General features: G+C 30.3%; 1 protein-coding gene and 1 long non-coding RNA gene across 4 annotated transcripts in view; one reads left to right on the top strand and one right to left on the bottom strand.

Moving 5' to 3' along the window:
• The window catches only part of LOC118184290 (uncharacterized), a 207,732-nt gene extending 205,224 nt beyond the window's left edge, over positions 1-2,508 (bottom strand). The window contains exon 1 of one of the 3 annotated variants that reach the window (XR_015041228.1): positions 2,308-2,508. This is a non-coding gene — a long non-coding RNA (uncharacterized LOC118184290). The remainder of the gene's footprint in view (positions 1-2,307) is intronic. The other 2 variants (XR_004757394.2, XR_015041231.1) reach the window with 2 other exon arrangements.
• Positions 1-13,290, top strand: part of LOC118184288 (cytochrome P450 4c3-like) — a 68,447-nt gene extending 55,157 nt beyond the window's left edge. The window contains exons 10-11 of the mRNA XM_035353939.2: positions 8,933-9,112; positions 12,806-13,290. Of these exons, the coding sequence (XP_035209830.2) occupies positions 8,933-9,112; positions 12,806-12,975 (350 nt within the window). The 3' untranslated portion in view covers positions 12,976-13,290. The remainder of the gene's footprint in view (positions 1-8,932; positions 9,113-12,805) is intronic.
• Positions 13,291-16,093: the final 2,803 nt, after the last annotated feature.

The following is a 16,093-nucleotide window of genomic DNA, read 5'->3' as shown; positions in this document are numbered from 1 at the left end:
GTAAGGCATAAAAGCAGGATACTCACAAAGAAAATGTCTGAAATTTCATTCTAATTTAGGTAAGTTATAAGATGGAATGTTAAGTATGTAGACGTGCTAAAATAAGTACCTTATCAGTGAGGATTATTACATTTCTTCAGAATAGACTCAGATACTTTAATCAGACCATGAAATAAGTGCCTGAAATTGTGTTACATGTTAGATTGTTTAGGCTTTATTATTATATTTTTACTAACTTTGTTACTAAAATACAACCGTTAAAGCCATAACGTTTTTTTCATATGCTCGAATTTAATCTGAGCACTATAGCCAACCATTTAAATGCACTTACCCGAAGTTGTAGCGACACAGTATTAAGCATTATTATTATTAGCCCAAAGAAACGTTAGCCCAGAAGGGCTATTAGTCTCGAAACGGCATTTTGCTTCGGTCACAATAAACAGCTTATCATTTTTTAAATTATTGCCATCAAATATTATTGCCCTGTATTATATTTAGAAAAAATTAAATAATGAAGAATCTGCATGAATGCATGTATGGTTTTTGCATTGTGAAAAAACAGCGGCACCTAGAGCCATCAAATTTTGAAAAAAGGAGTTTTACACCCTAATATGAGCAACTGGAAGTCCGAATTTGGAATTTGTTTTATTGTCTATTTCATATTTTGTAAAACTTTAACTAATTTGGGATTAACAAACTCAATGATTTCAAAGCGAGCATTGGCAACACTGTACAGGAAAAGACATTTTTATGTCCAGTGCACAAGACTGTCTATCGGAAATTATAAGGATATGTTGTTTTTAAATATTTTATTGTGTGTTTCATATTTTGTAAAACTTTAACGGATTTTTAATTAACAACCTCAACGAATGCAAAGCGAGCAATGGCAATTCTATATGGAATAAAAAAAAAATTATCTCCAGCGCGCGAGACTGTCTAACGGATATTCTTAAATATAAAAAAGATATGCTATTTCTAAACATTTTTAACCAAAGGGATATTATCCTAAATGCTCTCGAAACATGTATGTGTATGTAAATGCAAAAAAAAAAAAAAAAAAAAACCTTTTGGCGTAATATAAAATCTGAAAATTTTCAGATTTTTTTTTAAAAAAATTTATTACTTCTGTTATTACTATTTTATTATCTTTATTATCATTAATATTTTATTACCTTTATTACTAAAATATAGTCATTAAAGCCATAACGTTTTCTTCACATGCTCGGATTTAAGCGTTATAGCCATCCATTTAAATGCACCTACATTGACTCTCCAAGTTGTAACGTTACAACATTAAACAAATTAAAATTATTAAAGCAAAATTAATTTGGATTTTAGGATATTCTGTTTGAAATTCCAGTATGATATATTTCTTTAAAAAGACATTGTCAACAATAAAATAATTTTCTTATCTTATGTTCTGAAATGTGACTATGTAAGAGCGAATACTGCATATAAAAATTATTAATGCATTTAAACATTATTAAGAACCACAATAGGAAATGCTCTCTAAATATGTTTGGAATAATTTTTATCCTAGGGTTTTATACTTTTTTAAGTTACCCAGAAAATACGCAATTTTTAACAATTCAATTGCATTTTACATTTAATTTTGTATCTCATTCATTAATATAATAATTAGATTTTAAAATTCTGGCATTTGTTTCTGCTACGTCTTCTCTATAGTTGCCATCTGAAGTTTCACGCGTATCATATTATTAGCTACAGATATTGAATTAAATTACTCTTCCTAAGTCAAATTTATTTCTTTAATCTCTTTACTTTTAACATTATTTTCTAAAATGAAGAACTTACACAACAGAAAAATTTCGTTATAACGGCAAATCATAATTTACAATTTCGTTATAACAGCAAATCATAATTTACAATGTATCATATTTCCATAATAAAACTCTGAAAGTTCTTTTAGGTATACCCCAAAGATTAATTGAATTTTCCCTTGGAACCTTTCTGTTTAACAGTTTTAATGTCTAAAATTACTTTCATAATCGGCAATTATAATTACTTAAAGTTTATTTTGGTTTGAAACTTTACGAAAACTCTTCTCTCTCTCTCGATATATATACATATATATGGGAGTTAACATGCGTAACATCTACTTCCATTTCATCCCGGAAATTAACAAAGCAGAAATTAATAACATTCCAAAGAGTTCAAAAATGTATTTTCTTACTTTTTGATATCTGATTAAAACCATATGTCCGTTAAACCGTGTAAATTACCTAATCAGTTATGTTAATACTTATTAAAATAAAATAAAACATAAATAACAGAATCTTAACTTACGTGCATCATAGGAACATGCAAAATATATTTTCTTTAAAAACAACTTTATGCTATCAAATTTATCTTAAGTAATTACCATGAAGAAAACTGTTATCATCTTAAAAACTATAAACCTTTCATGCGAGAAATCGGAGAAAAATGAATACTGAATGATTTAACTATCCCTATCATTTCCCTTTGCTTTCCGATTGTAACCTAAAGAAGATAAATAAGTTTGACACATTCTTAAGAAGCAGCTTGTGCCAGATTTTTATTTGCTAAAAGATAAAAACTGGACTTTGAACAAATATACATATATTTTCGTTTTGCTGTCTTTCTCCCCGCTTGACCTTTTTAAACTGGTTTTCCATGCTGCTGAATCTCTCCTTTTATAACTTCCAGTTTTCCTAATAGAAATTTAAATGCAAACATTTGCAAACATTTGACATATGAAGCATATCTCCTCTTTATCTTTCTTAGAAATACTCTAAGCAGTAAAGCATGAAATTATGGAGAATAAGTAACATAAGGGAAGTGAAATAGGATTTTTATTTTTATACAATAAGGATTGCAATTAGAGCCTTTTTTAAAAATTTCTATTTTAATACGTAAGGCTTAAATTGCATTTAATAACAGGTCAGGATTTGCGTTTACGTTTATATGTCTAGAATTTTGTAATTCTACAATGATGTCTAGAATATTCTAGATGATGTCTAGAATTTCAATAATTAGACACAATAAACAGTTTCTAGATGATGTCTATAATTTTGTAATTACGTTTATATGTCTAGAATTTTGTAACTGGATTTCTGAGATTGCGTGTCTTTTATCAACGGAATTTTTACTGTTATTTACAACGTTTTATCACAAACTCTTGCTTTTGGATTAGAACTTAGTTGTTTACAAATAAATGGTTACATTTGTTACAATTAATTAAATATAAAAAAGAAGAATTTTTATACCCTTTCTTTATAATTTATAAAATAAAACACTGTTTATATCCCCAAATAGATAATATCAATCGATACATACAAGCAATTAAACTAATTCTTAATTATTACGCAAATTTTTCTTTAAAAATATATTTTTTTTATTATATTATATTTTATATTATAGAAAAGTAAAAGGAGTGTATTGCCTTAAAGTATTATACATTATATACCATTAAATGCAAAACGCTAAGTGTTTCCCACTAGAATAGGTGTAATAATAATAAAACGCTTTCTTAATATTTTTTAAATAATTATAAGAACAAATGTGAAACATAATTTGAATTATCTATTCACATTTAGAAATTGGAAATAGACCCATTGCATATAACTATATTACAGACTGAAAAATTACTATTTTATTTTGTTCGTTTAGATTTTAACTGTTGGACTGAAAGCTTGATTTACTTTTTTATAAATGAATATGCTGAACTTGTCTTGATCGCTTTTCTCAACTAAGTCACATGAAAAATTTATTATAAGCAATTTTCACCGCAGTTTCGTTGGTAATTTGCCTCACATTGCGTTGTTGATATATGTATGATATCTGTTGGTATTTTCCTTTTGTATATGTATGGTAGTGACGATGACTATTTATAAATCAGTCATAATGACATATTTTTGTTTTAATATTTAATGAAAAAGAAAGAAATGAATAGGCTTTCTATATATTTTAAAGGAATAACTTTTTAAAATAAATATATAACAAAAAACACAACGGATAAACTGTTTATAACAGAATAATACAATCATTTTAGAAATCGGTTTCAACCGCGACTGACATGAAGACTAAAGAACAAGGAGTAATATTCAATATGAGAGATTTGTCTTAACATGAGATTATTTAAACTCCATGGAAGAAGTAAATTGACAGCACATTTCGAATATTGTACAGAGATATATATTTTTTCGATAGCACTGAGAGGAAAAATAATTAAAAGGTAAATTAGACCCACAATAAATACTTTTTCATAGTCTAATTAAAAAGCTCAAAAGCAATTTTATTAGAAATATAAGAAAGTTTTATGTTTCTGCTTAAAAGCTAGATTTTTAAAATAGTTAATAATGTAAGTATTTTCATTTTTTGCTGATAATACAATTACAGTTACTATGTTGCTATTAAGAGCCCCAAAAGAGACTGGAAAAACGTTAATATGTTACAACCGAGTAATACAGCAGCCTAAATGTTAGAATAGAAATTTAAATTATTTTCAGGAATATATTGCTTTATATTTTTAAAGAGCAATAAAATATATAATAGATAAAACATCAGAAAATCTTATGAATGTAGCAACATCGGTGTCGGAAATAGAATATTTTATGTTTCATGTATAAGTAATACATTTATCCAATTAGGAGTTCTTAAAGGATATTAATTTGTCCATAATTTTTTTGTCATAAGGGAAAACATAAGTCTTATAATTTTTTTCCTCAAATTGCTACTTAGGATTATCGAATAATTATTTCTTTAATTAGTTCATGTTACAAAAATTACAAGATTTAAACCTATTATCCTAATTTAATTTACTTATTATCAATGAGAATATATCTAATTTAATACTTTTTAATATATTTGTATTTTCAATAAAAAATTTTAGGTTAAAAAATATCCCCTTATCAAAGTTTAATTTTTGAAAGTCTGCAAAACTGAAATAAAAATAAATTCTTTTTATTTTACCAGCCTAAAATTCCTTTATTCTAAGTTAAAATGGGAATACATTACACATGTAAAAATCAACATATTTTATGAAGAATATAATGTATAATGTATATAATGCATTGTTTAATATTTATTGCAAAATAACATATTCATCTGCAACTTATTGAATACTTTGGCTATTTATTTGACAGGCCGTGCAGTTTAATTATTCCCTTATAAGGGGCATGTATTTAAAATTCCCTTATAAAGGAAAATTTAAATACATGCAAGGCTTGCATTTGCCTTTACGAACATGTGTAATGAAGTCTTTCTAAATGCTGGATTGGTTACGTCATGTTGCGATGCACTTCCATAGCATTTATCTTCCACGCAACTTGCCAAATAGCTAATTTTCAGAATGAATACTATTTGATGTTTCATGAATTAATTTACGTTTAATTTTTTAACTTGTTGCTTAATAATGGAGCAATTTAAAATTTATTGCTAGTATATATCTTTATTTTTTAAATATAATTGATTAATTTAATTTAATAAAATTCCTTTTATGAATGCCCTTTATGTTTAAAAATGATAATTCTTAGGAATAATTGTGTACTTATTATAATTAATAAAATCTGCTTATTAGCATCATATATCACATACCTTGGTGCAGAATAATCATTTGCATGATGCTTTCCATCGTTATTTTACTTCTTAGTTAGTTCCTTTTATCATATTTCAATCGCTTAACACGACATCTAGTTCATTTAGAAAGGAAGCTCTAAATTCTGTTTCAATTCTGTTTTACAGAACTTGGGGGTAATTGTTAAATCTAGATATTTAAGCAATAAATTGAGAAATTACGATTCATTGAAAGATTTCTGAAATATAAATTTTTGTAATCATGGATTTGAATGGACAGCTAAATGAAAAAGTAGTTACTTTGTATTTCCTTCCCTCATGCTTCCAATCATGTTCAAATAAGTATCAAGTAGTCATGTTTAACTTGTCAGTCGGAATACAGCCATTGCACTCTCTCTAGGGCAGTGTGGTAAATCATCAAGGCTATTGCTCCAGATTTTGTTTAGACAGACTTTGGAGATAACAAATAAAATAATTTTTTAATTTGTTGCTGTGATCTCAGAAGCTGTTTTAAATTATGTTTGTTCGGAAGGATTTTGTTTTAATTTGGTACCTTTCTTTGTCAGAGTATCCTTCGCCTCATTGTCAAGTATGCCACAATGAGATGATACATATTGTAGAAAGATTCTATGGAGGAATTAGACAAATATTTGAGTATACATATTTGAAACAAATATTTGAGAATATTTGAATTTCTTGCACTTTTAGGTCAGAATATTGTTTACACTAATTGGCAATAGTTTTCCAACAACGATTACATGTATTTCAGGTGGAAAAGTAAGCGATTTTAGTGATCTCCTATTTATATAGTTTTAGAATTATATCATCCTTTTAAATTAGTGTCTAATATTCCGAAAGTGGTCTAAACCTCACTCTACTTTACCGAATTTCAACAGTCTCTTTCCCGATGTTTTCGTTTTCATTGTTGCGAGGTTCGATAAGTTTTGTACTGTTGCCAAATTTTGTTTTAGTTTTTTAGGAAGTCATGTTTCTGCGGCAAATTGCAAACGCACAGTACTGTGTTAAACACAATGCAATTCATGCGGAACAAGGCATAATTCCACCGAGAAGTTTTTACTAGCACCTGGCCAGACAGTTTCACATTCTTTTATGTGATATAAGTAACTCTGAACTCAGAATTTATAATTACGATTATAAGAACGATACCAATAAAAAAGGGCAATGTCCATTCTCAATCCAAATGTAATCATGAAAGTTTGAATTTTTATATTTACTTTGTCATGTTATTTGGTATTCTTTTGTTTTAATTTATGTATATTTATATCTTGGGTGTATTGTATTTATTTGTTCACCACCTGACATCTATTGATTCGAAATTATCTTGATAACATAGATTAGACATAGACAGCTCTGAGGCTTGAATTTATAGTGCGTGGATCTTTTTAAAATTTAAATAAAGAAATACTGCATCTCAAATAAATTACTTTGTAAAATATTTCGAAGCTTTCAACTATGTTAGATTTGGGGTAGTCAGCCTAGGCACCCTGGTGTATCAAACACCGTTCCACGATGAAGACAGCTAAAATGTATATAATAAAGATAACCTCCAAATGAAATGTACGTTCAAGAAGTGTCGAGACTATACTTAACAGCGCTATTGTTTTATCTTACATTTTGGACTAAGTAATACGTTGCTGCTAAGAATAATAGCTGAAATTTATAATTGAAAGGAAATTGCATTAGAAGAATAAATTTACGATGAAAATACAGCTAGTTAAAAATGCAGCCATTTAAAGAGAGTCGAAATAGGTTTCAAAGTGAAAGGAGTCTAGTACAGAGGCTGTTCACACATTTTTTAGACGATGTATATTGTATTCACAAAACTAAATTACATAAAATTCTTGTGTTTTAAATGTTCTATTTGACATCCCTTATTCTGAACTATCTTTCGACACCGCAATGTCTACGATAATAATAACCTTTTGAAATGGCAGAAGAGGTATTCTATCCCATTCCTCCTGAACAGCTTTCCAGAGTCCTCTGAGGGTTTTGGGACAACGTTTGGATAATGCAGTTTTTAAAAGTCCGAAAGCACAAAAGTCCATAGGTGACACATCGGGAGATTTAGTAGGGATATGAATGAAGTGTATGGCCTTGATACGAGTTTTTTGTTCCATTTCTTTTAGGAAATTTCAGTGGGTTTTGATATGTGACTGCTAGCTTTGTCCTCATGGAGTCTCACAGATTGATGGCACTGTGGGTAAAGCGATGGTATTTCATTCAGAAAAATTGGCGATAAAATATGTTCCTGATAGTATTTGGAGTTAATCTTGACATTTTTTTGCACTCTCTTTATTTTTAACTTGCCATTATAAGAAAAACCAGCAACAATCATGAATCCCTTAGAAAAACTTTCTTTCGATTCTTTGAACCATGTACTTAAATTTTTTCTCCCCTTTTATGATAATAAATGGCTCTTTTTTTGTTACAATCATTTAAATACACCCATGCTTCATCTATTGTGACAATTGTTTTCCATTTTTCTTTGGATAAGTGCTTCTCATATAGAATTCTGCAGCGTGTCCTGCGTTGAGCGATATGCTTCGGAAGAAGACGATGCACATTGCGTTTTTCCCTTTCTTAAGATTTAAATCAACGTTTATCATTTTGTTTACAGTGGACACCGAGCATTTTGATGATTTTGCTACTGTCCTTTGACTAGGGGGATTTTCTTTTAACATTAAACAACGTACCTTTGCAATAGTCGAAGATGTCCTTTTTTTCCTTGGATATTTGTTTGGAATTTTTGTCCCACTTGAAGCTCCAATTTGACGTTTTTTTTTTTCCTTTCTTGTTGATGATATTACCTATCGACGCTGTAGATATCACAAAACCATGACTCTCACATCGTTTTTGGATAACGGAGTAGGCATATTTCTCTTCGGAAAGAGCGTAAATGTAGCCTTCGAACCACTGCTTTGTTAAATTCGCCATTTTGAATAAAAACAAAACTTTGAAGCCACAGACAATAATTTTGACTTTTAAAAACATAGTACAATTGCAATTACTTCTTTTGCAGCAAACGATTTTTATTACCCCTTACCAAAATCGTCTAAAAAATGTTCGAACCCCCTCTGTACATTAAAGGATAAAATTTATATTTACCAAATATTTCTTTTGTGAATTTTTTACTTTAAACTCTCTGCTTTTGACAGGAAAAATTTAGCTCATTCGTTTCCTTGAAATGTTAATTAATAAGCCGGCTTACTTCAGTTTTGTCTTTCCTAAAACAATGGTTGACATTATCTATAAGTAATAAATCCTGATTCAAAACATGAACTATGTATCTTATACATGCTACCATTTTTCTGAGTGATGCTAAATGTATTTCATAAGAAAATAATTTTTCTGGTAGATGGATACATGATACCAAAAGGTACAAGTTGCGGAATTTTGATATATATGCTGCATCGTGACCCAGATGTCTTTCCGAATCCTGAAGTATTTGATCCTGACCGTTTTCAGCTGTCAAATTCCACTGGAAGGCACCCGTTTGCGTATGTTCCTTTTTCTGCAGGGCCTAGAAACTGCATCGGTAAGATTAATATTTTCTGAACATATTATTTTAGATATAAATCATTCCCGTACAAAGAGATAAATATACACCCCGCCCATAAATTTTATTACCCTGCCTTTATTTTCCCAGTTGTTCGTAGTAAACATGTACTTCCAATTATGAAAACGTTTTAAATGATGCAAATATTCATGATATTTTTATTTTTATTGATATTTTTATTTTAAAAATTTAATTTTACTTAAAATACGAATTTTAAATTTTTACACATTCCTTTGGTAAATACATTTATATTGTAAAAAAAAAATTGTACTCGTTATAAAAATGAGACACAAAATAATTGATTTTCGTACGAAAAAATTGACGAAATAGTTAATTTCAAAATTTGTGACATTTGACATGATTTTGAGTTTGTATTCAGGAGTCATTAAACAAATAAGAATTATTCAAGGTTGTAGGGTTTATATTTATTTTAACTAACATTTATTTTAAGTTTAAACTATCTTTCCTGTCAAGCCTTACTTTCCCCTGGAACTGCCAATGCCAGAATATGTAAATTTTAGTAGAACGCGCAAGCATTCAAATTATCAGCGGAAGTATTCTGATTTAAATAGAAGGAAACAAGTTCGGTGAGTGATATTCTTACTGCACGAGCGCGGAGGTAGTTAGCGAGAATTGAAGAACCCCGCGTTGCGGCCTATGTGCTTGGCGGGAAGTAGTGGTGATCTTTCCAGTGAGCTTCAAGTCTGCTGAATTAGCAGCGGTATTGTAAAACGCGGTGAGTTAGTTATTTTAGAGAGCCTCGTAGTTAGAATCTTGTCTTGACTTTCTTTTCAGGTTATTATTTTTATTTGACTGCCAAGTTGGCACAGTCTGTAAGCGTCAAGAGGACGCAATTGTAATTTTATTACGTTGAATAAAAAGGGACTTAAACCCTTCACAAGGCTCTATCTTTTATACAAGTTTTCACAGTCACCTCTTGGTTGCGTGCAAGTTGGAGGCGCGCAACGTTATAAGGTAATGCAGATAATATTACGAGTTGACTACGTGCCACTACCCGTCACTTTATCTCTTAACACCAAACACACTTTTCTAAAGGATATTTTATCTGTTACGTACACATGCAAAAAACGCGTCCATAAATTTTATTACCGATTCTTCGATTTGTCTACAACCCTGAATATGATTCCCGATTTTGATATGAAATATCTCGGTCAATTTTTGTTGTATGGGGATCAAACCTTTTGTGTTTTATTTTTTTATAACGAAAGGAAAAATTTTTCTAAACATAAGTGCAGGGATAAGAGAAATGTGCAAAATGTCAGATTTCGTAATTTGAGAAAATTTTCTTTTCTAAATTTAAAAAGTCCAAAACGTCATATAAAATATTTTTGTAATTTGAGGTGTATGTCTATGTTGAAAATCTCACTGTTTGCAGGAATCTGTTATGTTAGGTCTACCATTGCAAGAATTTTAGGTTTTAGATTAACTTTAGGTTACCTAAACATAAAGATGCTTAGAGGCACTAGAAAACTTTCTTTTGCTCTGAAGGTTACAGGCGAACTTAAGATAGCGGAATTAGATAAGGCTAATTTCTTGTTTACCTGTATTTAGACAAACCGAATTCAATATATTCATTTTGTTTCTTCCACTCATTGCATTTTCAGAGCGGTTACCACCTAAGAAATCGTTGCAAAATATCGCAAAAGTAAACATCGCCGATAAAATGACGCAAGGAGAAAACGTTGTTGTAAAAAACATCTTGGGAGAAAAGAAAGGACGGAGAAAACATTGTGGTATAAATGGTTCAAAAGCTTAGATATTTTGTATCATTGGTAGATTTTCATGAAAAATACAGTGTAAAAGAGATTAGGAAAGGGAAGATGAATATTTGCATAAAGTTACCTACATTTAAATTATTTAATTAAGTACCAAGTCATAAAATTATTGTATTTTACTTTTGCTAATCTGATATTCTCTTAATAAAAATTAAGTCTTGTTTTGTTTTATTCGCCTTTTTAAAGTGTTATGCACAGTATGCAGTGTGCAACTAATCGTTTGGATGTTGCTGAAGAATAGGGATGCCTTTGCTGGGGACTTTGTCAGGAACTGACTGATATCTAGGCCATATATTAGGAAAACCCCAAAAAATATCATGAAGCCAGCTCGTTCGTCGGGTTGAACTACCAGTGCTCGCTCAGAAGCATTTTCACTCGTCTACTGACGGTCATTTCGGAAACAGTTTATTAACAGAAACATTCATTAACAGTAACTAGTTCGTTTTTACATCAATAATTGGGAAGAACTCAAATTTTAAATTACAGCCAAAAAATTAAATTTAGTTTTTTTTTTTTTTTTTTTTTTCTTTTTTTTTCTTTTTTTTTTTCCCAGAAATAATATGTAATTATCTTGAGCCCTCTTAGCGACTGTCTTCCAAGACTACCTATTTCTAAGAATATAAATAAACATTAGTATTATCCAAATGGTTAACTACGCTCTGTGCATGAAAATGTTAATAAAACAAGACTTTATGAAAACGAATAAACTGAAACAAAACAAGACTTTAATTTTAACTAAAAGAATATCAGTTTAATAAGAGTAAAAGGAAGTAAATTTACAATTTGATAATTAATTTAACAACTATAATGTATGTGTCTTCATGCTTTACTTTTCTAATATTTTTTACATTATATTTTGCATGAAAAACGACCAATATAACTTTATCAGAGATTAATTAAAGTACCTTTAGATAACTGTACTGTATTCTTGTACATCTTACCACCATATTTCCAAAGACTCAGCTCACGACCATCATTGCGATACAAGTGTGTGCACTATTTGAATTATTTAAATATAAATTTAATAAATGCAATAATGCATCACATTTAAATTTTTCTGTACAAGTGGTCTCTTTTTAGTTTAAGTGATTGAAATTACGTAGCAAATATATTATTTCTATTTTTACGAACTGCGTGTTTATTATATCATTATTATAATTTAATATTAATTTATATTTTAAAATCAGTTGGGTAGGATTATACAGCTATCTTTGATAACATGTTTGATGTAATGCAAAACCTCAAAAGCCTTTTCCGTATAATTAGTGGTAGTTGCTTCTTCGATTTACAGGATTTCTGTTTGCGAAAAGTTTCATAAGAACTCTTTTCTTCGTATAGTGAGAGAAATTGGTAATAACATATTAAATTTTTTAGAATGGTCTTTATTTGAAGATTTACAGCACAAAGTGTAAAGCGCTGGAACGTAACGAAATCATGATAAGTAACTAGATAAAACTTTATCTTATCAACCAAATTTAGCTAATAAAATGAACAACAAACAGTATTTTGCATCGAATTCTTCTCTACAAATCTAAGTTCCTGTAATATTCATTTCACGTCTGCTCTTCAGAAATACTGGTAAAACGCGTTATAGGTACCAATTCCAATATTAACTTTCGCTTTCTATCGAAATAATCGAAATAAAAAATAAATGAATACATATTTCATATTTAAATTTTGACACACTGAAATATTAGTTTTATCTAAATTTAAATAGGCAGCACTAGTTGCAATATGGAATGTACAAGAAATATTTTTAAAAAATAAACCTTTCAATTCCAACTGTAATAATAATCTACGAATGATTAGTTGATGTTTTTATCTAATAGACAACTCAAAATTTAAAAAAACTTATTATACTTTTATTTCGTTCTAGGGCAAAGATTTGCTACCTTCGAGGCTATAACAGTGATGGCAACAATACTCAGAAAATTTGAAATCAAATCTATGGAACCACTCGACAAAATACACATTGTGGACGAACTGGTTTTAAGATCAGAAAGTGGTCTGAAAATGAATTTCAGACCTCGGCACTCCGTAGCTTAACCGAAAGCTTAAATTACTCTTGTTACTTTATCTTTTTTGTTGCTTTTTGTGAAACGTGTAATTTGTTTTGTAAAGTGTGTTAAGTGAATCATGTACTTAAGATGATTACATAACCCAAAGACAGTGTTGTTTGCGAAAGTGAAGAAATTTTAAATTTTGTAGTAAAAAATGTGTCTTCGTTCCGTAAGACAGTGCAGCAGTGATAAGTTATGAAATTTAACATTAATAGTAGCAACAAAAATTTGCATTTATTACTGCTATTTATCATTTTGGTAAATATTGCATGCTAATAAATAATAAAAGTATTTGTATGTCTACGTCACATATTTAATATGTAGTGAAAAACCGAAAATTGTTATTTAGAATTATTCCCTAAAAGTTTTATAGTTATGTAGATATTATCAGCTAACAGTGAAGCTTGTGTTTATTTCTAACACTTGTTGTGTAAAGTCTTTTGATTAAGCATTAACTTGCTCTCAGATTCTTGTGTGTTAAGACATAAAGAACCCTTTAATTTCTTTGACAGCTTTGTTTTCATGTTTAATCGTTATTAAAGCAATAATTTTATGGCTAAAAAAATACTAAATTTGCTGGAAGGTAACCCCAAAACATTATGCGTTTAAAAAAGCCATTCTGTTACACATTTGAAAAAAATTAAACTTATATTTCTAAATTGATCAGGATAGGTTATTTGAATGCGGTAAAGTACACGAGAGTCATCTGCTATCATGGAGGACATTCGAAGCGAAACTTGCCAATATTTACGTTATACTCGAAGAAACATATTCTACGAAAACCAACCAAACAGTCATCTCATACGTCTGAGATTTAATCCACACCAAACTCCCAATACTCAACAGACCTAACTCGGCTACTGGTGGGGCTAACTGGGAAGTTTTAATACTAATTAGTGAACCCGTTATATAAAGGCACAGATTTTAAATTTATGTAGATTACATTTCAACTTATTGTAAGCACAGACGGGCGAATTTACGTATGCAATGTTTTTAAGTTTAAAACCACGATCACTACCTTTTTTTGTACTAATATTCAATGCAGAGCAGCTTTATATAACATACGAAAATTACTTTCCTTCATTTGTCAGAAATCTAGCGAACTCAATTTAGTGTTCAAAATTTCCGATCGACTATTTGAATTCCTTTGCAGCATGTTCTTCGCGTAAGTTATAATGGAAAGTATCATTAAAATTATTCAAACATGAATAACCGTATAACAGTTATGAAAAAAAATAATAATGGGGGAAAATATCCAAAATTTGTTTCGTATAAAGGCAACGTTTGATAGTTGAGAAACTTCGAAAAGTTTCCCCAAAATTCATGAAAATAATCTCTTGAATTCTGTATACCGTAATGTTACTTCAAAAATCATCAAACAATGCATTGGGAATATACACAAATGATTTTCAAAATGAGACCTGAATTTCTGAAGTATTAAAAATTAATATCTCAGAGAAAGAGAGTAATGATATCATGAAATCAATGCATGACTTATCTTAGTTGCATGCTTTACTATCGTAAAAGATTAAAAAATTAATAAAGAATAACATCTATTTCATTTTAAAAAGCGAAAATAATAAATGATGATGATCAAATTATATAGATATTGGTATTTAAAGACTTGAATGTTCAGTAGCACAGAAATATGTCAAGTAGCAAGGAATTAGAAGTAAGAACAAATAATCGAAGAGACAACACTTGTTTCGTAAGTATTTCCAAGCTCGGGAACTTAAACAACCATTTCCTCACTTGCAAATTATTTCATCCCTTATTATGCAACTTTTGTGTAAAGAGCTATCGAGGAAGTAGGTTAAGCTGAGGGAAGACGAGGTAAAGAGAACGTGCAAAGAGGCAACAAAATGATTGACATTTTTCAGTTTGCTTAACCTGAAATCGTCAGTTTGAGGCTCTGCCCACTGAAAAAACAAATGTGCTTTGCTAACTTCTTGCGTTAACAGAAACATACGAAAAATGCTTCTGAAGCTTTTAGTTTAAAAATTTCCCTTCCTAAAACGCAGTGAAGCTTAATTCCAAGGATATACTATAGGGTATTTTCTCCCTCCTTTCCGCATATCTTCGTGGTGTAATTGGAAGCAGACTCCAGGAGTATTTGGAGAGATCCAGGCTTTGAGAGTCAGCTAGGGCACTGCACATTTTTCAATTCCCTGCTTCAAATAACATAATGACTCTAACGAGTGGCTGTCAAACTATAAGGTGTTTTAGAGACATTAGGTTATTTCGGAAGCAGGAGAGATGAAAAATGAGCAGCGCCTTCGCCCTGACTCGAACCATGGGCCTCTCGAATACGCGCTGAGCGTGCTGATCACTACACTACAAAGGCATGCTAAGAAGGCGGGGGAAATGCCTTATGTATTCCCCCTTTTAAAGGGCGACTGCAGATTAGGGGACCCGATTGCCAAATCCTGGGGGTGGAGAATCATTATCCATCACCCTTTTAGTTCGGGCGCCACTGTAGTGACTCAAACCACGGGCCTCTCGAATACCGTGCTGATCACTACACTACGAAGACGGGAGGCATTTCCTATAAGGTTGTGGACGTTACTTCGTCACCACCAGGATTCGGTGATTGGGTCCCCCAATCCATACTCGCCCTTTATAAGGGGAAGTATATTCTGTCCCTCCTTTCCGTATGCCTTTATGGTGTACTTGGAAGCACATTTGACGCATAGTCCAGGGTCCAAGGTTCCAATGTGCATTTTTTATGTATCCAGCAGTAAAACCCCTAAAGACTCTACACTACAACTATTTAGAAATATTCAAAATATTTCAAATTTAACGTAACTTAAAATGGTCAATTGCTTCAAAAAATTTAATGGCATGATATTATTAAGAAAATTTATGGCCAACGTTTTGTATTCTTTTAATAATGCAATTTACATGTATGGATCAAATAAATGCAAGAAATGAATTGCAAAATTTCAGTAAGCAGCAGAATATTCACTGTTTACTCAAATTTATCCAGGAAAATTATTCAGGAATATTGGCTAGATTATCATCTTCTTTCTAACTTCTTTCTAAAGATATACTGCTGTCAAGGTTGAATAAAGCTTGATGGAATTCTAAATTGAATGAAACGATGA

The sequence above is a fragment of the Stegodyphus dumicola genome, chromosome 1 (genome assembly GCF_044657685.1).
Source record: "Stegodyphus dumicola isolate Sdum_Otavi_A_Nest chromosome 1, ASM4465768v1".
Taxonomy (NCBI): Eukaryota; Metazoa; Arthropoda; class Arachnida; order Araneae; family Eresidae; genus Stegodyphus; species Stegodyphus dumicola.
This window is presented reverse-complemented; position numbering and strand designations above follow the sequence as displayed.